This window comes from Panthera tigris, chromosome B2 (assembly GCF_018350195.1).
Source record: "Panthera tigris isolate Pti1 chromosome B2, P.tigris_Pti1_mat1.1, whole genome shotgun sequence".
NCBI lineage: Eukaryota > Metazoa > Chordata > Mammalia > Carnivora > Felidae > Panthera > Panthera tigris.
In genome coordinates, this window is record NC_056664.1 from 116,929,461 (window position 1) to 116,951,678 (window position 22,218).

General features: G+C 39.8%; 1 protein-coding gene across 1 annotated transcript in view; it reads left to right on the plus strand.

The window, feature by feature from the left end:
- The window catches only part of TMEM200A (transmembrane protein 200A), a 72,861-nt gene extending 57,413 nt beyond the window's left edge, over window positions 1–15,448 (plus strand). Inside the window, exon 3 of the mRNA XM_015535988.2 lies at window positions 12,466–15,448. Within this exon, the coding sequence (XP_015391474.1) occupies window positions 12,479–13,954 (1,476 nt within the window). The 5' untranslated portion in view covers window positions 12,466–12,478 and the 3' untranslated portion in view covers window positions 13,955–15,448. The remainder of the gene's footprint in view (window positions 1–12,465) is intronic.
- The last annotated feature ends 6,770 nt before the right edge of the window (window positions 15,449–22,218 follow it).

The following is a 22,218-nucleotide window of genomic DNA, read 5'->3' on the forward strand; positions in this document are numbered from 1 at the left end:
AGATATTTTTCCTTACTGGCACATACTCATTATTCTAAATATCTGTGTACTATTCTGTCATACAGATGCAGCCTAGCTGACTTAGCCAATCTTCTCCCGATGAACTTTTAAGTTTTTTCCAGGTTGTTGCCATGACTATCACTCTGGATGCACATGTCGTGGATATTTGTACAAGTCTTTCTAAAGGATGCAGTCATAGAAGTGAAATGGTGCAGGGAGGCGAGGGCAAGGGGAATGGACACTTAAACTTTCGAAAGTCACTCCCAAACTAAGCACAGAAAAGGACCCATTTGTCCTCTCAGTGACAGCTCATTAGGGTTTATTTTCTTACACCTCACCAGTGATGGGCATAATCAATCCCTCTGTTTATTTTTTGTCAATTAGTAAATGAAGTTCTGTCTTTGCTTTTGAAATTGCTTTAGTCTGCATTTCTCTCTTTGCCGTAGAGCTGCTCTTTTCCTTTGCTAACCGGGCATTTGTACTTTTTCTTCTGTGACTTGACTATGAATGTCTTTTGTCCATTTTTTTCCTGGATTGCTATCTCTCGCAGGAAATCACCAGTGAAGCAAACCATTATAACAGATATTTGAAGCTAAAAATATCTCAGGGATGATCCCCAAATACCCTACCCTTCTAGAAAGTGGTGGTGTGCATGTATGGTGCTTTTAGAAACATGGTTTCATCTTTTGTTGTTGTTAGGTTAAGCCTCCTCTGAAATCATTTTTACTGCTCAGCACTCTTTCCAGTTTCTTTTTTTCTATTCCTGAAATCGTATGCAGTTTATCCTTCTCCTCAAGTCTCCCCTCTCAGCTAATATATTTAGTCAGGATTTGTAGATGATTCAATAATCCCAGGAATCCTAGAAAGACAATTCCTGACCTTATAATAATTATTTTTTAACAGAAGAGATGGACAGAAGTAAGGATTTTTAAGAAAATATATAGAACTGACTCATGGTTTCAGATAGTTAACACTGCATTAATAATCCAGAATTTTCTGCCCCAGGACATGTTTCTCCTCTTCCTCCACTGCATCCACCTTTCCTTCTTCCTTCTTTTCTACCCTTCCCCCTTCCCCTCCTCTTTCCTTTGACTTCCTCCATGCCCCTATCCAGAAGCAGTTCTGACACAATTAATTTTGTCACTGGAATGCTAGGTAGAAACTCTAAACAAAACCATCACTGACTGGTACTTCTTCAGTGGTGAACAGTAGGCGTTCCCATTAAATCCAGGGGCCAGGCAAGGATGGCCACACCTCTCTGTTGTTTACTTGTTTGCCTTTGCTCTAGAGACAGTACAGATAGTAGTAGACGGTACAGTTATAAAAGAGCAATTTTAGGGGCATCTGGATGGCTCAGTTGGTTAAGCATCTGACTCTTGATTTTGGCTCAGGTCATGATCTCAGGGTCATGGGATTGAGCCGCATATTGGGTTTCTTGACGAACATGGAGCCTGCTTAAGATTCCCTCTCTCTTTCCCTCTGCCCTTCCCTTCCACATGCACATGTGCTCGCACTCTCTCTCTCCCCCTCAAATAAAAAACAGATAACCAAAGAAAATAGCAATCATAGGTTTCAAATTGGGAAAGAGGAGGGGCGCCTGGGTGGCTCAGTTGGTTAAGCGTCCGACTTCAGCTCAGGTCATGATCTCACACTCCATGAGTTCGAGCCCTGCGTCAGGCTCTGTGCTGACACCTCGGAGCCTGGAGCCTGCTTCGGATTCTGTGTCTCCCTCTCACTCTGCCTCTCCCCTGCTCATGCTCTGTCTCTCTCTCAAAAATAAATAAAAACATTACAAAAAATAAAAATAAATAAAATTGGGAAAAAGGAGGCAAAAATATGTTATCTGGATGATGTAATTGTCCTTCTAAGGCACCTAAGAGAATGAACTAAAATATATATATATATATATATATATATATATATATATATATATATATTTTTTTAATCAGTGAACAAGTTCAGCAGGGCAGCTTAGTAAATTAATGCACAAAAATTAGTAGACTTCCTACATCCAAACGGCAACCACTTGAAGATAGAAATAATAGTGACAGAAAACATACCGATATACAACAGAAACCCAGTGACAAAATACCCAAGACACAAAAAGTAACAAGAAATGAGAAAGATGTATGTTTTTAAAAAAAAACTATGACATAAAAGAAAACATTTAAATAAAATGCTGCTGTGGTATAATAGTGTCAGTTCTCCCTGTATTTATTTAGAGATCTAGCACGCTCTCAATAAAAGTGCCAGATTTTTAAAAATCAAATTCTGAAGTTCATAGGAACGTAAAATGTGTAAGAATAGACAAGGAACTTGAATGAGAATAAGATAATCTTATCAGGTATCCAAATATGTATTACAACGTGAATAGTAATCAAATCAATTTGGATAAGGCAGATCAATAGAGTAATGAAACAGGATGGTCAGTCTTAATATTGATCCAAATGCATATGGGATTTGGTTTTTGTACAACTATAAGAAATTAGTATGCAATGAAAGTAGCATTTCAAAGCAAGGGAGGGAAGATTTATTACCTGTAAACAAGTTAGATCCCTACCTGTATTCTTACACACACACACACACACACACAAATCCAGATTCGGGAGGAAATTAAAATGTAAGAGAATTAGAACATAAAAGAACATAAAAGAAGAAAACATGGGAGATTTTTTGTAATGTTTATTTATTTATTGTGAGAAAGAGAGAAAGCACACACGAGCACAAGTTGGGGGGGCGGCGGACAGAGAGCTAGGGAGAGAGAGAATCTCAAGAAGGCTCCACGCTGTCAGGGCAGAACCCGGTGTGGGGCTTGAACTCACAGACCTCAAGATTAGGACCCGAGCTGAGATCAAGAGTCAGCTGCCTAACCGACTGAGCCACCCAGGTGCCCCTAAAACATGGGAGAATTTTTAACATGATCTTCCATTGAAGATCTTTCTAATGATTCTATGAAGCCATCAATCAACATGCTGATAAGGCTGACAACATACAATTGAGTATTCTGTTTGATAAAAGATACAATAAAAAAAAATAAAAATATAAGCTAAATGTGTTTGCCAGGCATATCACTACCAGAGAGCTGATTTCTTCAATATATAAAGAGTTCATATAAATCAATTCTAGGAAACCAAATGAGAAAACATTCTTCCTACTTCTCCAACAGTCTGCTGACCTCTGGGAAGGGGAAACTAGGGAAGCCAGAGACTTCCTCTTCATTTTGCACTGCTGGGTTTTTACCTTAAGTACAAGTAACTACCAAATAGAGGGAGAGGTGGGGGAAGAGGACAGACTGACTAACAAATGCTTTCTTTAAATTGGAAGTCTAATACATTCATTCTTTGTGACTGGTGAGGAGTTTGGTCTTGCCCTGCCTCATGAGGCTGCCTTTCACACCTCTTCCTACCTTGCCTAAAGGGCAGTCCTCCTCAGGTTTCACTTACAGGCAAAAAGAAATTCTCTAGTGGGAATGATGTGGTTTGAATTATTTCCTAATATTTTTCTAGGGTTTTAAAAATACTTCGCGGCGGCCTTGAGCTACCATGTGATGACACAGCTCTGTTTCGCTCTGGTGAGAAATGGTTGCTAATATGCAGTAGAGAAGAAAGTAAGAAGTTTGGCATCCTTAACAGTTCTGGCCCAGCTGTGTTACATAGAAAACTGGTGGACTTACATGAGATATTGTTAGAAAGCCAAACAAGTAGAATTGAAACTTACTACCATGCTCCAGCTTTCCTTCCTATAGGAATGTCAACAGTGTGTTTGGGACTTTCCAGGCATTTAAAATCGCTGGAAAGGTTATTAATACTTGCTGGAGTCTCACTTTCCAATGTTGTCTCTAAACACATGGCCACCGTACCTCTAAGTGAAGTTACCATGTATGTTCTTCTGCAGAAGAGAAATCTGTATACACAGTCCAACTTAAATGTTGGTTTTAAATGTTTTTCGCTCTCGATCCACAAATATCTCAACTAATTTCCTGCATTTTAGTAAATCTGTGGCTCATTTAACAATAGCTCCTGGACATCAGTTTCAAGTCGACTTCCTACTCGGAACTGCAGTGAACAGGGAGTGTGACAGTCATTGGAAGAGCTTGTCCAGGTTTGAAGAATTAGGGTACAAGGCGGGAAGCATATTTCTACTTTGGGGGAAATGGGCTTCTAGTTTCTTCTCTTCCTGTGGAAAATATGTCCCACTGGGTCTCAGCAGGGTTTTTTCTAAAAGTTCATTATGGATCTGTTATTTGGCCTCCTGAAGACTTTTGTGTTCTGTGAGCTTCATGGCTTTTAGTCCTCGCAGAGCAGTTGTTCCATGTCATTATCACACGGTTCATAAGAGATCTGGACCCATAGTTTACAGTTTATCAGGCTGGCGGGTTCTGAAGGCATCAGTAACAAAGAACACGTATAGATTTCCAAGCGCATTCTCTGTTCCTAGCATTTTCTGCCTGTGTAGGATGTACTTGACCATAAAATGGTATTTTGTATTGAATGACTTGGGTATCATTCTGCTAGTTATAAAAAATTCTGTATTTCCCTTTAGTTCTAGCATTCATGATGATGTAGAACCATACTGAATGTTAAGAAACCCTTCTCTCCAAGGCAGACCGGCAAAGGTCTTCATAGTGTACAAAATCATAGCTTATACCTCTTGCCACAAAATTAATATTTTGCAATTTTCACTTTATATCCCCCTAATGGCAAATTCTCTAGTCCCTGTATCCCCAAGCCCCAAATTTCTCTTCATTTTCAGGCCGTTTTATGCCCAAGGGTCCCAATGGAAACAGAATGGTGGTTGCAGAATTGATCCGATACTCATGCATTTGGTTCAACAGCATCATTAAGATAAGTGAAACCATCAGATGAACTGGTTTGGGCTTTCCTACTTTATTTTTTATTATTGCTGGGGTTTTTTGTGGTTTTTTTTTTTTTTGGTCCCAAGACAGGTCTCCAAATCTGAAGAAATAGAGTGACAAAGAAAGGCATGCTTTATATTCTTCTATAACCCCCACCTGCCTCTCTCTCCTAGAAATGCAGCTCTTCTTTACAACTGCCAAATTATTAATGCTTCTGCCACTAAAATACGGTCTGCATTCCGATAGGTTTAGACTCCACGACCCAGTACAAACTTGCAGCCATAATTTTCTCTCCGTGTACAGTAAGCCATCATTAATTATTTAACTTAATGTATTAAAGTATATTTTGGTTTGCCTAGTGGAGCGATGAAAGTGGTAATAGTACTGAGAATAAAGAGTTAATAACAACAGCTGTTGTTTATTCAGAATTTACTATAATCAACGCTACAGGAAATATTTTATAGATATTGCTTCATTTTATCCTTAAAATGACCTTATAGTGGACACAGCTAATGTCACTAACATGGACCCTCGTTCCCAGACACTGAGCTGTGCACCACATTCATTATTGTCTTTGTTCTGCAACAACCAGTGTTATCCTCATTTTACAGGTGAGGAAACTGAGGCTCCAGGACGTTGAGTCAGTTGCTCACTTGTAGCCATTAAGTGGTGTGGAGGAATTCAAGCCCTTCCCATCAGGTTTTCTGCCTCCAGTGCACCATATGCTATGTATTAAAGAAGGTTTTTGCCATTTTACAGTTAGTGGAACTGAGATAAGAATTTAAAACAACTCGGGGCGCTTGGGTGGCTTAGCTGGTTAAGCGTCCAACTTCATCTCAATTCTTGATCTCGTGGTCCTTGAGTTCGAGCCCCATGTCAGGTGGGCTCTGTGCTGAGAGCTTGGAGCCTGGAGCCTGCTTCGGATTCTGTGTCTCTTTCTCTCTCTCTTTGCCCTCTCCTGCTCGTACTCTGTCTCTCTCTCTCTCTCAAAAATAAATAAACATAAAAGAAAAAAATTTTTAAAAAGAAGAATTTAAGACAACTTGTCTAAGGTTGCATGGCTATCAGGTTTCTGTGATTCCAGTGTCCATGTGCAAAACCATTGTGCTACACATTAAAAAGTGATTTCTACTCTATTCTTATTTTTTAAACTTTAATATAATTGAACTATTAGTCACCCACAGGCATTGTCTCTTCCAACTCTGGTAAAGATATAGATTAAAAATCCTACTCTGAAAGTTTAAAATGTCTCTATTGGGAAGAAAGTCCTAAAACCGTTCTAGCTGAACAGAAAATATTTCCATCTGTCACATTTGTGGATGCCACGTGGGATTTTTATATAATGTTTTTGTTTGGTCCTGAAGGCACAGATTAATTTTTGCTTTCTTTTGGCAGATAGCCTCAGATTCTGGTGAATTTTTAAACCTTGAGCTAAGAATAAAAATTCAAATATATAAGTAAGACAGTAGCAAATACATATGGGATGATAAGCACACTTCGGCTGAGCGGATGAAGAAAAACCATAGTGCACAGACTTTGTGAGGAACAAAAATGAATTAGAATCCGTGTGCGTGGCAAACCTACCGATACACTAAGCCTCCATTCTGTTGCTTCTTGGGACCCTCCCCTGATCCCTCCAGCGAGTGGGAAAGAGCATTCCTCAGTATAACACCATCGTAACAATTAGTTCATTTCATTTTAGTTTTTTAAGCTTATTTATTTATTTTGAGAGAGAGAGGGAGGGAGAGAGAGAGAATGAAAGGGGAGGGGCAGAGAGAGGGAGACAGAGAACCCCAAGCAGGCTCCACACTGTCAGTGCCGAGCCCAGTGCAGGGCTCAAACTCAAGAACCGTGAGATTATGACTTGAGCCAAAATCAAGAGTTGGACACTTAACCGACTGAGCCACCCAGGTGCCCCTAGTTCAGTTCCTTTAAAATTATTATTATTATTTTTTAATGTTTATTTATTTTTGAGACAGAGAGAGACAGAGCATGAACGGGGGAGGGTCAGAGAGAGAGGGAGACACAGAATCTGAAACAGGCTCCAGGCTCTGAGCGGTCAGCACAGAGCCCGACGCGGGGCTCGAACTCACGGACCGCGAGATCATGACCTGAGCTGAAGTCAGACACTTAACCGACTGAGCCACCCAGGCGCCCCTAAAATTATTTTTTAATGTTTTATTTATTATTGAGAGACAGAGTGTGAGCAGAGGAGAGGCAGAGAGAGAGACATTAAGAATCCAAAGCAGGCCCCAGGGTCTGAGCTGTCAGCACACAGCCTGATACAAGGCTCGAACTCACAAGCCCTGAGATCATGACCTGAGCCAAAGTTGGACGCTCAACCAACTGAGCCACCCAGGCGCCCCACATTTCCTTTTAAATACATATTTGATGGCTCTCCGATTTCACTCCATACTCATTGAAATCAGGGACCAAATGTTACTGACTTGGTGTTCCTGGTCTCTGGCACATTTCAGTAATATGCAGACATTAATCAAGTGAGTTCATAGTCAACAGAGAAACTTGCTGAGCGTTTATCACATTCCCGACACTCTGTGAGGCACTGGGATAGCATGACATCAAAAGAAAGCGGAATATTTAACCAAGAATGGACATTGGACTGGGAGTCGGAGACCTTGAATTCCAATCCTATTCTTTTTTGCTAATTCATTGTTAGACTTTAGACAGCGTTCCTGAAAGGACATCTGATTCAAAGACCTGTAAGGGGCACTTGGCTGGCTTAGTCAGTAGAGCATTTGACTCTTGAGTCTCAGGGTTGTGAGTTCAAGCCTGGGTGTGGACACTAGTTAAAATAAAATTAAATATTAAAAAAAAAACCCAAAACATCTAAAGGTCTTTCCAACTCTGCAAGAATACTTACTTATCATTGTCTCAGATGTAAGTGTGTGCGTGCATCGGGAGCCATATCTTGGGTGTGGGAGGCTCACAGTGTGGTCGGATCAGTCGGTCCGTGTGGTCAGAAGAGGACATAAGAGTAGAGGAAAATGCTTCCGTGAGGGTGTGAATCCTAAATGTGGATGAATGCCGTGGAGAGCGAATTCTACAATGTGCATAAGCTTGCGAAAGGGCACAGGACCGCAACAACAAGGCTTTTAAAGTGATTATCAGAGCAAGAATAGGAGAGCTTAAGCCTGATGACGATGAGAAATGATGGTGTGGTGTTGATAGATGATGTGCAAAGTGGGAATCTGCTCAGTGAAGGAGAAAGAGCTTTTGGCTGAGGGGGTAGAATAAACATGGTCCAAAGGAAAGGTGAGCCCCAGGCAGGCAAGTAGACGAGAACAGAGTGCATGAGTGAGTGCCAGAGTCTACGTCTGCAGTGAGAAAGGTAGCCACTGAGACTGAATTCCTACTGTTTGATTTCTGAGACCCACAATGATTGGGTAAGGCCCAGAGACAGCCTAGCAGGAACCTGGTTTGCACAGTGAGGAAGAAGGTGCGTTGTGCAAGTTACAGGCTGATAATAGCTATTTCTACCAACATTGTGGCTGATTTTCTGGATGCTGGGAACGGAAAACAGGCTGATTAATATGGAGCTAAAAGTTAACTTCAACTATTTCTTTTAATGTTTGGTTGTCCACAGATGATTATATTTATATCTGTCTTTCAGTTTGACTTCTGACAAAATCATGATGTCTTTTTGGAGAATACGGAAAGTGAGTGTGGCTGACCCTCTAGTTTGGTTTATTTATAACTAGTCAAAAGGCCTTCTCAAAAAGATAGTTGCTGATTATTATATTCTTCAGGCCTGAACATATAGCAGGTATCAGTGTTTACTAATTACTGAGTGAATATCTACACAGACTGACAGTGCCCCTCCTGGGAGGAGGACGCTATTGGAATACCACAGGGCTTTCTCCAAGTTCCAAAAGTTAGGTAAAGCTGTGGATCCAGACAGACTGGGAGGCACAAACTCTGTGCCCAAGTGATCAGAATGAAATACAGTGTCGTAGTGAAATTTTTCACTTGAATCTTTGAGGAAGTAAGTCCCCGCCCTGGCCTGGGATGGTAGAGAACACATGCACAGTGGTCAAAGTGTGGGGTGGAGGGATGTGTGTGGCTTTTCAAAATAAATTAGAAAATAGATTTCAGCTGCTTTCGCCCACACTGAACACTGTAAACCAAGTTGACATCGCAGTTTGGGGGTATGGAGGCCTGTGTGTTTTTCCCTCTAGGTTTACAGGTCCAAAGGCTTCTTTTTGCAAAATTGCCATTAGCATCATTATGCTGTTACCAGTATCCATCCCTCAGTACTGCTTCTGCCTGGAGACTAATTTTCCTAAGATTGTAACAACAGTGTTTGTGTCTTACTCCAGTCCTGTTGCCTATGAATGTAATATTGAAGCACTTGGGAATGACATTTGCTGCCTTCCAAGACCTGGCCTTCCCCTTCCTCGCGAGCCTTACCTGGTTTCCTCCTTCAGTGGTGAGCTGTGTGCTTGGCACAAGCCTGGGCTCTGTTCTCCAGCCTTGTTTTCTCTTGATCTTACTTGAAATGCTGTTCATGTGACTTTTCACCGTAAAGAAAGTTAGCACGCTGTCACCTGCAGGAAGCCGCAGTAATGGTCCTCCGTGATAGAAATGTTCATTCTAGGGGTGTTATTTCTGTTTTATGGGGATAGACTAGCTCCTTCACTGGGATTTGAGCTCTTTGAAGCAGTGGCTATGTTTAAGCACCTCTGCTTTCCTGTTGGGTCACTTTGGGGCTCAGTTATCACAGAAGCTGGCTAACAGAGTGCATCGGCACCCAACCTGAACTTCAGATCCTTGAAAGTCATGGCGCCCTTGTCTGTGCCTGGCCAGGGCAGCCTGGCTGAAGAAGCTGTGGGATCCTTTCATTTCCCCCCACCCTGTTCTTTATTTCTAAACTCCTCCCCGACCCTTTTCTCCTTCCATTTGCTGTAAGTTTTCACATGTAAACTGTGCTTGCTTTTTATTCCTGTCTAGTCTGACCTGCTTGCTTTCTCACAAAGCCCACTCACTGTCGCTCTTTTCTCCCTTCCTGTCCTCATCGATCTTTCTCAAATATGATTTTCTCTTCCAGCCTCCTCTCCTCTGTCAGCCTCAGGAATGGAGAGTGGCAATGCTCGCAGGCGTGTTTTAACAAATGGAGGTGGACGCTGACTCTGTATGGAACGGTCATTCGCGGTGGTGGCTTTCAAACCAGATGAAAGTCTTTGCCCTTGTTTTCATTCTCTTTAGAAGGATTTCCAACTAAATCCTTATCCTGCCACCTGGAAATAACTGAGTTAGATGGCTGCTATCTAATCAAAGTATTTTATTCAAACATTTGAAGCTGTTTGGGGATTAAGAAAACACAGGTTGACACTAAAGCTCCATGGTAGCCAGGGTTTGGGAGAAGTTCTGAACTGCAGTATGTATACTGTGATGAATTTCATAGACTTGCGCGATGGGTTACAGTATAGTCTGTTCTTTCAACATTGAACTATTTTAATCCTGGTTATAATTCCATTGAAGGCTGGCTTCCCTCACCAGCTTGTTCAGCTAGCTAAAAGTGTAGATATCATCCACAACCCTGGTTATTTAAACACAATTCAGACATCATAAATAGCAATTCCAAAGGGGAGCTTGGTTTCACAAGATGAGATTTGATGCGGTGAAGAAACTCTCTCAGAAATTTGCCAGAGACCTTGTGAGTCCTAAAATATCCTCTGTTTCCTACCAGATCTGGCAGCTTGGGAACTATTCTTACAAATAATGACAAATATTTCACCAACTCACAACATGTTGCTTTTTGTTTCGGTATTAATTTTGTTTGTTCATATTTTTAACTAGGAAAGTTAGTAGAGTAGTGTGATGGCCAGCCAGCAAATCTCAGGAAAAGAATTACTCTCTTATTGAAAATTTAAGCAAATGTTTCTTGAACACTGTCCATGTGCAAGTCATATTGACTGTTTTTGGTAATAGAATATGAATCGAACAGGATGTTTGACCACAAGTGAAAGAAGAGGGGCATTATAATACAGCAGTTGCTATAGAATACTTGCTAAAATGCTCTGAGAAATGGCTCGGGCGGGATTTGATGAGTCAGTCAGAGAGGGCTTCCTAAAGGAAGTGGGATGTGAACTTTGATGACTAGCCAGATTTAATACATGAAATGTGGCATGGAGGGTAAGGGGGACTCTAGATGAATGAAACATTATTCACAAAGTCTCAGAAATAGTATACTATCGATTACGGAGAATATTGTTCGTTTTTAGCTTTATGTAAATGAAAGGGGGCAGTTAGAGGTAAAGTTAAGTCCCGTAGGTCTGAAGTCCCAGATTTAACTGGTAGGTGATGGGGAATGTTGTATCCATTATTTCACTCTTTAAACAACTTCAGAGCTGTGTTTGAGAATAATTAATCGGATAATTAACCTGTCCTCAGCATATAAGTTTGACTGTGGAGGAAGAGAAATTGGGAGTTTGGAAGGCCAGTGGGGAAGTTATGATAATGGTCTACTGAGAGTAACTTAGAGCTGACATGGGCTGGGAAGGGTAGGATTAAGTTGGAGGATAGAATTGAGAGACAGCAGGTTGTGAATATTTCTAGGATTTAGAACCCGATTGGAAGATGAGAGGAAGAAGGAAGGGAGGAGTTAAAGATGCTTATGAAGAGTAAAACCTGAGAAGTGACCCCATTAAGGAAGTCAGACAAGTCAAGCAACACTGGTGGAAGGGGAGTTAAGCTTCGCTAGCGATGCATGAATGTACGTGAGTTCCCCAGTGGAGAGTCAGAGATGTGAAATGGGAACTCAGGCTACAGTCTGAAATACAGGCTTGGGATTCATTAGCACAGAGGTAATGGTGGCAGATGTAGGAGTGGATATGAATGCCATGGGAGGGTATAAAGAGAAGATGGCCAGAGATATGCTTCTCAGGGGAAGGTGGTCTACTTGTAGGTGAGGGAAGATGGCCAAATTGAAATAGTGAGCGAGGTCAGGGAAGAGCCAGACTTAGGATCATAAAAGACTGGATAAGAGAGAGTTTCAAGGAAGGAGGGGTCAGCAGTGTCTATGGAAACAGAGAAATAAGGAAGTTGAGAATGGAGAGGGAGAAATTAAATGTGGTAGTTAAGAGTTCATTGGTGACTTTCACAAGAGGAGATTTTAAACCGTGAGTTGCTGGAATGTATTTTCTTTGTGAGTCTAGGGTTTGATGGTTTGGGGCCTGTTAAGTGTTCTGAATTTTTCCATTTGTTTAAAATAACACAGATAATGAAAGATGGTGTGTGTGTGTGTGTGTGTGTGTGTGTGTGTGTATGAGAGAGAGAGAGAGAGAGAGAGAGAGAGAGAGAGAGAGTACTTTGTGACCAGGGGACTGTTTTATATAATAAGTGATAAAATTATCAAAGTAAAATATACTTTGAGCTCACATTTCATTAATAATAGAAACACTAATTCAGCCATAAAAGGAAATCTCCAGAATTTTACATTATCCAGTAAACAAAACTTCTCCCCAAACGATGTCAATTCAAAAGATGGCCCCTTTTCATCATGAAACAACAGCACAAATATCTAAACAATTGTTGAACTGACGAGCATGCCCCAGAACTATTGGATTATCATCTTTTTTCCTTCTTTTCAGAACAGACTGAGCTATGATAGCAACCGGTGGAGTGATAACTGGCCTGGCCGCCTTGAAAAGGCAAGACTCTGCCAGATCACAGCATCACGTCAACCTCAGCCCATCACCTACTGCCCAAGAGAAGAAACCAGTCAGGCGTCGGCCACAAGCCGATGTCGTAGTCGTTCGAGGCAAAATCCGGCTTTATTCCCCATCTGGTTTTTTTCTCATTCTGGGAGTGCTTATCTCCATTGTGGGAATTGCAATGGCGGTCCTCGGCTATTGGCCCCAGAAAGAACATTTTATTGATGCTGAGACGACACTGTCGACTAATGAAACTCAGGTCATTCGGAACCAAGGCGGCGTGGTGGTTCGCTTCTTTGAGCAACATTTGCATTCTGACAAAATGAAAATGCTCGGCCCTTTCACAATGGGGATTGGCATCTTCATTTTCATTTGTGCAAATGCCATTCTTCATGAGAACCGTGACAAAGAAACCAAAATCATACACATGAGGGATATCTACTCCACAGTCATCGACATCCACACGCTAAGAATCAAGGAGCAAAAGCATATGAATGGCATCTACACCGGTTTGATGGGAGAAACAGAAGTAAAACAGAATGGGAGCTCCTGTGCCTCGAGGCTGGCAGCAAATACCATTGCCCCTTTCTCAGGTTTTAGGAGCAGTTTTCGCATGGACAGCTCTGTCGAGGAGGATGAGCTGGTGCTAAACGAAAATAAGAGTTTGGGGCATCTTATGCCACCTTTGCTTGCTGACAGCTCTCTGTCTGTCTTTGGCCTCTACCCACCTCCTTCCAAAACCACTGATGATAAGACCAGCGGCCCTAAGAAATGTGAAACCAAATCAATTGTGTCATCGTCCATCAGCGCTTTTACATTGCCTGTGATCAAACTGAATAACTGTGTTATTGATGAGCCCAGTATAGATAACATCACCGAGGATGCTGAGAACCTCAAAAGTAGGTCAAGGAATTTGTCGATGGATTCCCTTGTGGTCCCTTTGCCCAACGCCAACGAGTCCTTCCAGCCAGTCAGCATGGTGCTCCCCAGGAATCATTCCATCGGGGAGTCTCTGTCGAGCCAGTACAAGTCCTCTGTGGCCCTTGGGCCTGGGGCTGGACAGCTCTTATCTCCTGGGGCTGCTAGAAGACAATTTGGGTCCAACACATCTTTACATTTGCTCTCGTCACATTCAAAATCCTTAGACTTAGACCGGGGTCCCTCCACCCTAACTGTCCAGGCAGAACAACGAAAACACCCAAGTTGGCCTCGGTTGGATCGGAGCAACAGCAAAGGATATATGAAACTAGAGAATAAAGAGGACCCGATGGAGAGGCTGCTTGTACCCCAAGCTGCAATCAAAAAAGACTTTACCAATAAGGAGAAGCTTCTTATGATTTCAAGGTCTCACAATAATTTGAGTTTTGAACATGATGAGTTTTTGAGTAACAACCTAAAGCGGGGAACTTCTGAAACGAGATTTTAATGTTCAGAAATATATCATTTTACAAGGCTACATATTTTAAAACAATTTTCACCAGTGTTTCCTTGTTAAAGTATTGGTTAAAAGCTCTTGTAATCAAATGATGTGTAGTGTTAGACCTGGCTGTTTATACTGGAGATGGTTATATGTTTGGGTTACATATGATTGCAGCACTTTATATTATCACAAATGATTTTACATTTTCCATTCCTTCGAAAAGATTATCTCTTTTATTAATATGAATACAGAACACTTCCATCTGAATTAAAGCTCGCATTCTTTACTTTCAAGTTCTTTCATTGATGGTCATATACATAGAATGAAGTGTCCAGTTTGGAAGAGGTAAGGTACCAAAGTGTGGACTAGAAGTACCAAATTTAGGGCCAAGATTCAATATATACTTCTAAATGAGCATGAGTGCAAATCTTAGATGTGATTTTCTAAATCATTGCTTTTTTACAAAATTGGTTAAATTATCTAACAGGAAAAAGATCTGGTTTCTGGGCGAGCTAAATAATGTGAATTCGTGACACTGGTTTAGTTCTACTTGAGCTAATTGATAGGAATTGTTTAAGTTGGTTGTGATCAGTACCCTGAGCTCTAGGTAGGTAGTATTTTTTTTTTCAGCATTAGTTCTATTTTAGTGATATTTTATCAAGAAACCATGTATTCAAGCACCATGGCTGAGAATGCCAGGGATTTGTAGGGGTAAATATCAAAATGCTAATAGCTATAACTTTAGATATTCAGAATCAAAATTTCTTTGCAACTAACTTGGAAAAGGAATGAACCAATTAGTTTGTAGACATGCTATCTTGAAATAATTATATACATGAAGAAAATGTTGACTAATCAACAAAAATACACTATGGGTTAGTTAATGCTAACTAGTCTCAGTACCTTTCCTAGCCATCTCTTTTATTATCCAACATCCACTCATCCCCAAATCCTCACTTCCCCTCAATATTTTTTAGATCCTGTTATCTGGAAAATAATCAGCTAACCCTGACATTTCTTTTTTATCTTTGCCTCTCACTCGCTTGGTGATTCAAGAAACTTTAGTCCTTGACAAATTGCTTTGAAATTTACCTTGTGCAGGAAAGCCTTATGATGACCCCAAAGATTTTCTTATGATGTAAGGCCTTTTGGGGATTTTGGTTCTCAGTTACTGAAGATAATAAATATTAAAATGGATGTTTCCATTAGAAAATGTTTATGTTTTCCATTAAGGTAACATGTGACTTTAAGAACTGTTTAATGGAATACTCAGGAAATTTTACAGGTTTTTCCCAATGCCTAAATGTTTCTGAGCATCAGTATTGCAGCTGTTGTGGAAGCGGAGAAAGAGTATACATTTCTGTTCGTAGCTCCCCGTGATTCCAGCTTGTGTTGGCGTCACGGGCTTCCCTGATTTGAGTCCGTGTTAATTGTTAGAACACCAAGCCTGTGTATTGTAATAGAGTGGGCTCAATATTTTACTATCAAGCATTTAATAAATTTCTGTTCTTAATAGAAATTTGTGTTCTTCCTACATTTGCTATTGCTTTTTAAATAAAATGTACAATTCTGTTTAAAATACTGTTTTTTGAACTTTCAAAATATCTTCCACTGAAGGCACCTGATACTTTAGTATATGTATCGGGCTCTGTGGCTTTCTTATTTTGCGTCCATTAGATTAAAGTGCTAGTCTATCCACCTATTGAATTAGGCCATTTTCATATTTATTCTCTTCATGTGATGATTGATGTTTTGAGTCAACTTGACTATACTGAGGGATGCCCAGATTTCTAGGTGCGTTTGTGAGGGTATTTTCAGGAATTCTCATTTCAATCAGTCAACTGAGGAAAGACCACCAGTGCAGGTGGACATTACCTACTCTGTTGAGGAATTGAATAAAACAAAAAGAGATAGAGCAAATATGTTCTCTGGGCTTGAGCTGGGACATCTGTCTTCTCCTGACCTCAGACATTGGCACTCCTGCTCCTTGGACCTTGGGACTTAGACGGAGGTTTATACTGTTGTCTCCTCTGGTTCTTAGGCCTTCAGTTTGGACTGGAACTACACCATCAGATCTCCTGGGCCTCTGTAGTTTGAAGATGGCAGATTGCGGGATTTCTTGGCCTCCACAATTATGTGAGCTTATGCTTCATAATAAACCTCCCTATATATATCTCTATCATCTATCTATCTATCTATCTATCAATCATCTATCTCCTATTGGTTCAGTTTCTCTGGAGAACCCTGACTAATATACTTGGGATCATTTTCACTTAAAATTTCAGGAAAATAACCAGAAATATAGCACCTAGCATATGTCAGTGATACTTCCAGGTTTGAAAACTGGCTCTAAACACCCCTGAGGTGACAAATGACTAAAGCCATGTAATTTGCTCAGTTCCCCCCTGAAAGAGCTGTAGCAATTAGAAGAAGATTAAACGGCATGGGTCTTGGAGAATCCAAATAAAGGAATTGGGGCTCAAAGCAATGATTCCTGCTCAAACCTTCTCTCCATCAAACACCCTGAGTAGTTTATTTCCCAAACAAATCAACTTTATTAAATGATTAACTTTACCTTAAATTAATCAGACACATGTTGCTACTTAAAGCCTCGGATGAATATGAGACCGTGGATGTGACCATATTGACTTGATACAATTCTACCCAAAAGCACTTGGAATTTTAGTTAGAGTGCATTTTATACATTTCCTTTAGGCTTTTGTAAATATTGAAAATTACTTAGGAACTCCCATTTCTTCCTCTGGGAAACTTCAGGTATCTGGCTCTGGGCTAACTGCCTCTAGCCCAAAGAGTTTCTAAGAACTGTGGCCTATCTGAGATGCATTGGTTTGCTCAGGCTGCCATCACAGAGTACCACAAATTGGATGACTTAAACAATAGAAATTTATTTTCTATTGGAGGCTAGATCTGGAGGCTACAAGTCCAAGATCAAGCAAGGTGTTTGGTTTCTCTTGAGGCCTATCTCCTTGGTTTATAGGAGGCCATCTTTTCACTATGGCCTCCCATGACCTTTCCTTTGCATGCACATCTCTGTGTCTCTTTTCTTATAAGCATCAGTCATATTGGAATAGGGCTTTATACTATGGGCCTTATTTTCACTTCAATGACCTTTTTGAAGGTTCTACCTATCTCCAAATATGATTCCATTCTGAAGTACGAGGGGTTAGGATTTCAACGTATGAATTTGGAGGGGAACACAAATGCCAAAGGGTGTCCCTTTGAGAAGTAGGGGAGCTGAGTGAATATTCTTACCCTAGAGTAGGTTAGGAAAACACAGTATGCCCCCAATGGCTTTACCACCCCAGCTGTGTAGTGTTGAGTAAATCAATCTCTCAATTTCGCTGAATTCAATTTTAATTAACTTCTTATTTCAAGCCTTATTCCCCAACTACGAAGTGAGATGAGTAAGAACATAAGCAATAAAGCTCTAACTCTAAAGGCTCAGGGTTCTTGATGCCCTGGGATGGAGACCCACTGCCTGTTACTGTCTCTGCAGCAGTTTGCTTCTTAAATAATCAGGGGCAGGCACCGCAGTAGAGCAGAGTGGTTAGATTCTTGGATGTTGGACCCAGAGTACCAGGATTTGCACCTGGCTGCCACTTTCTGGCTTCTGTCAGCGCTGAGGCAAGACCACTGGTGAGTACCAACTGAGTGCCAGCCCCACTCTCTGACTAGTATAGATTAAATCGAATGATGTTCATAGAGGTTCCAGGATGTTACGTAGGTGGGCACATAGTGAGCATGTAGCATTACTATTACTGTCTGAAAGTGTTACCTAAGAGCTTTCCCATCTTCTTCACCCCATACACATCCCACGCCCAAGTATATTCCTGGTGCCAGGGTGAATAAAGCCCTCCTAAAAATGTTGATGTCCCATTCCCCAGAACCTGTATTACCTTATATGACAAAATGGATTTGTAACTCTAACTACATTAAGGATCTTGAGATGGGGGTGATTATCCTGGATCATTCAGCTGGGTCCAATGTGATCACAAGAATCCTCATGAGAAGGAGGAAGAGAAAGATTTGACCACAGAGAAAATGATGTGACCAAACCAGAAAGAAAATAGAGGATGCTAAGACCCTGTCTTTGAAGATGGAGGGAGGTGCCACAAGCCAAGAAATGGAAGGGACAAAACTCTAGATACTGGAGAAAGCAGAGAAATGGATTCTCCCCTTAGGCCCTCTGGAGGAACCAGTCCTGCTGACACATTTATTTTAGCCCAGTGAAACTGATTTTGGACTTCTGGCCTCCAGAGCTGTCAGTGAATATATATGCGTTACTTTAATCCACTAGGTTTGTATATTTTGTTACAGCAGCCATAGGAAATTAATACATTCTCCAAAACCAAAGGAGCTTTTTCAAAGAAGTGAACCAGTTGTCAGCAGACTAATAAGCAGGATGAAAGCATGCAATGCAGGTGATAGCAGGTGACCCAAACCAGGATGTATGATCAATTTTAAATTTACTTTAACTGACAATGTAAGTATAACAATTTAGACAAAAGAGATAGAGCTTCTTTGAAGCAGGAAATATTGACTTTGATAGATAATTTAAAAAAATAGGTGGCCAACAGACACATGAAAAGATGCTCAACATCACTAATTGTCAGGGAAATGCAAATCAAAACCACAATGAGATATCACATTACATCTGTCAGATTGGCTAGTATCAAAAAGACAAGGAATAACAAATGCTGGTGAGGAAGTGGAGAAAAGAGAACCCTTGTGCACTGTTCATGGGAATATAAATTTGTGCAACCACCATAGAAAACAATATGGATTCCTCAAAAGGCTGAAAATGGAAGTTCCATACAATCTCGTAATTCCACTTCCGGGTCTTTACCTGGGGAAAATGAAAACGCTAATTCAAAAAGATATATGCACCCCTATGTTTATTGCAACATTATTCACAATAGCCAAGATACAGAAGCAACTTAAGTGTCCATCAGTAGATGAATGGATAAAGAAGATGTGGCTATAGACCCAATGGAATATGGTTTAGCCATAAAAGAGAATGAAATCTTGCCATTTGTGACATCATGGATGGACCTAGAGGGTATTATGCTAGGAGAAATAAGTTGGACAGAAAAAGACAAATACCGTATGATTTCACTTATATGTGGAATCTAAAAAACAACACCAATGAACAAACAAGCAAGCAAACAAACAAAACCAGAAACCGATCATAAATAATGGGAACAAACTGGTGGTTGCTAGAGGGGAGGGGATTAAGAGGTACAAACTTCCAGAAAAAAAAAAAAAAAAAAAATATATATATATATATATATATATTTTCCCATATTTGGATAAAAGCATATCTTAAGCTCTTGGCTTAAGAGCAGCAATCAATTGGAAAAGTTTTCAGGGTCAGATGAGTGTTTCTGTTTATATAATTTTAGAAGAAACAGTGGTAATATCAGGAAAAAGGAAGCATTGTTTTAGCACAGCTTTGTATCAAAATGGATCTTGTACTAGCAATTAACAATCTCCTAAAGATAAATTTTTAATTACATGTCTTAGCAGTTCAAATTTAACCCTTTTTAATTTATGGAAACATGCCATGAATGACTAAAAAAGTAAAATAAATTTTAAAAAGATCCATCTGTTTACCAAAACTTTACCTATAGTAATGATATACATGCATCCAACTGCTATGGTATTCAGATTGTTCAAAGATCTTAATCACCATTTTCTGAACTAGAGTGGCCATACATGGATTATTTTCACTTACTGCCAAAGAATTGCCCTTTTACCCTTCCCCTATGCTGTATCTAATCCCATGTTAGACCTAATATTAATAATAATAATCGCCTTGATATTGGATCAGATCCCCATTTAATGATCTAAGTCTTTTGTGATCTGAATTCAAACTGAAGTAATTCAGTTGGTTTCTTTCTATATTTCTTTCTATATGCAGTTTCTTTCAGGATGATGGCACAAAAGGGGAAAAAGGCCAACTTCACTGAAGTGCCTTTTACTCATTGATGCCATCTTGAGATAGAATTTAAAAAGCTGGTCTGTCCAAGAACAGCGTTCATAAAAGTGACAGAATTAGATCACTCAGCCGTTAAATGTTGGCAAGTCAATTCCTATTCTTAAAACTGATAAACTGGTAAATTGGTAAACTGATTTCCATGTATATTTTTCCTTTTGTTGACTGTAAGAAAAGAGAAAATAAGTAATAAAAAGGATACGAGAAACTCTAGACATGCCTTGTCATTCTCAGGCATCAAGTCAGTTTTCACCATAATCTTAAATTTTGAGTATTTGTATTGCTTCCCTTTACAACTGGCTGGTTCAATAGTTACTTTATTACAGAAATGATTGAGAAATCTACTTTTATTTTTGCTCCTCCCTTTTAATTCACCACTGACTCCTTTGAGACTTCTAACACTTTTCTAGTTATTTCTCATCGCCAAATAGTAAAAATTGTGTCTCCAGGAGTATGTGTTCACACATAGTATAGAGCACACGTACTATAAATTAAATTTGGAGATTTTGTTTGCATTGCAATTACTCACAATCTAGACAATAAGGCCATGATATTTGTGGTACAAAAGACTGAATACTTGCTAATGGAAACATAAAAGCCTGGAATTTAGGAGCATTAAGACCATTGGAGCTGACACCCAGGGGGACATACAAGTTAGTGGCAGAACCAGGATCTGAATCTGGGACTATTGATTCCCAGTGTCCACATTAATTAAAAAATCAAGCCAGGTTTTTGTTTTTGTTTTTGTTTTTGTTTTAAAGTTTTTAAGAAAAAATGTTCAAAATCTGGTGAATAGATTTTGAGTTTATTAGGACTGGTAAGGGGAAAAGTATCTAAAATTTGAGGCAGAAAATATAGTATTGAAACTTTCATCACATCTTAGAAGGATGTGCAGGGGGTACAGGGGGTGATATGCTTGGGGCAGACATTAGACAAGGCACAGTTTGGAATGGGAATTTTTAGCATTGATTTTACACATTGATTTCCTGTGTTTTAAGATATTAATTATGTAACTCTGCCATGAAAAGTATGCCATTATGCCTGTCTGAGCCATTATATTGTCTTTGAACAAGATTTATGAAACTAAAATGAGTCATTTGCATCCATATTCAATAAACCACATGTACAAGAAGCAAGGCAGGAAGACAAGGAGGAGGGAAGGAAGGAGTGGGGGAGATTTGAGGGATAAAGAGGAGAGAATACCATATGTTTTTAATGCTTATTGAAAACCCATGCACAGCAAAAGGCATTTCATTTACACTTTATTTTGGAATAAAACCAAGCTTATAATTTTTAATCATTGAAGCAGTGAGAAAACATCCTTAGTTGACTTAAACATACATTTTAATAGATATTATCAGTGGTTATTTCCCAGCTCATTTTTGTCAGTAACCATAAGGGTTTGTGAATTAATCTCTAATTTGAAGTCATCAAATATTGAGCCATCAATAGCTCAAAGCTGTTCATAGATTATTATTTTAAAAAGTGAAGTCACTTTCTTTCTACACTCAGATGACTTCCGTGTTCATTCGGTAAACTTTCTCTAAAGGGCTTCCAATTCCAAATGGGGTTTATCATTTACAATGTTAATAGGCTGCAAAGTCAAATGAGCTTCCCAGTCAGTTAATTGAAGAGTTAAGGAAATATCTTGCAAAGGCTCTTGCATTTTGTGTTTGTTATTCTAGTCTATTGCTGTCTCAGGACCTTAAGAGGGTCAAATAAAATATAGATGAGCAAGAATCAAAGGGCATTTAGAACCTGGATCATATCTAGTATAAATGATAATTAATACCCCTTACAGTACAGCATGCTCATTACCAACTCACGGGAAAAAAATTCTCTGATGAACCAATCTAAATGAAGTACACTCTGGTGTGTAAACGCCGCCTTGTGTTTTATGCTGGCTCGCGAGATATTTAGCACCTTAACAAAGCAAATTTAATAGAAGCCATTCTTTTCTCACGCTTGACTTCTGGCAATGATATACGCTAAGAAATTCTGATACAAAATTATTGTATGTCTACAAACTCATACCAAAAATATCTAGTCCTAAAAGTGCAGCTGGCTATCAAATATTTACATGTTTAGTATTTCATCTGTGGATGCTTCAAGTTCTTCTCTTTCAAATTCTTTTTTTACTTGTATATGCCATTATTTACTTTGTTAACACAATTTTATGGCTATGTTCTCTGCTTGATAGGCTAAAGGAGACCTAAAATTGAGTATTGACCATCTGCAACATGGTGGTAACGCT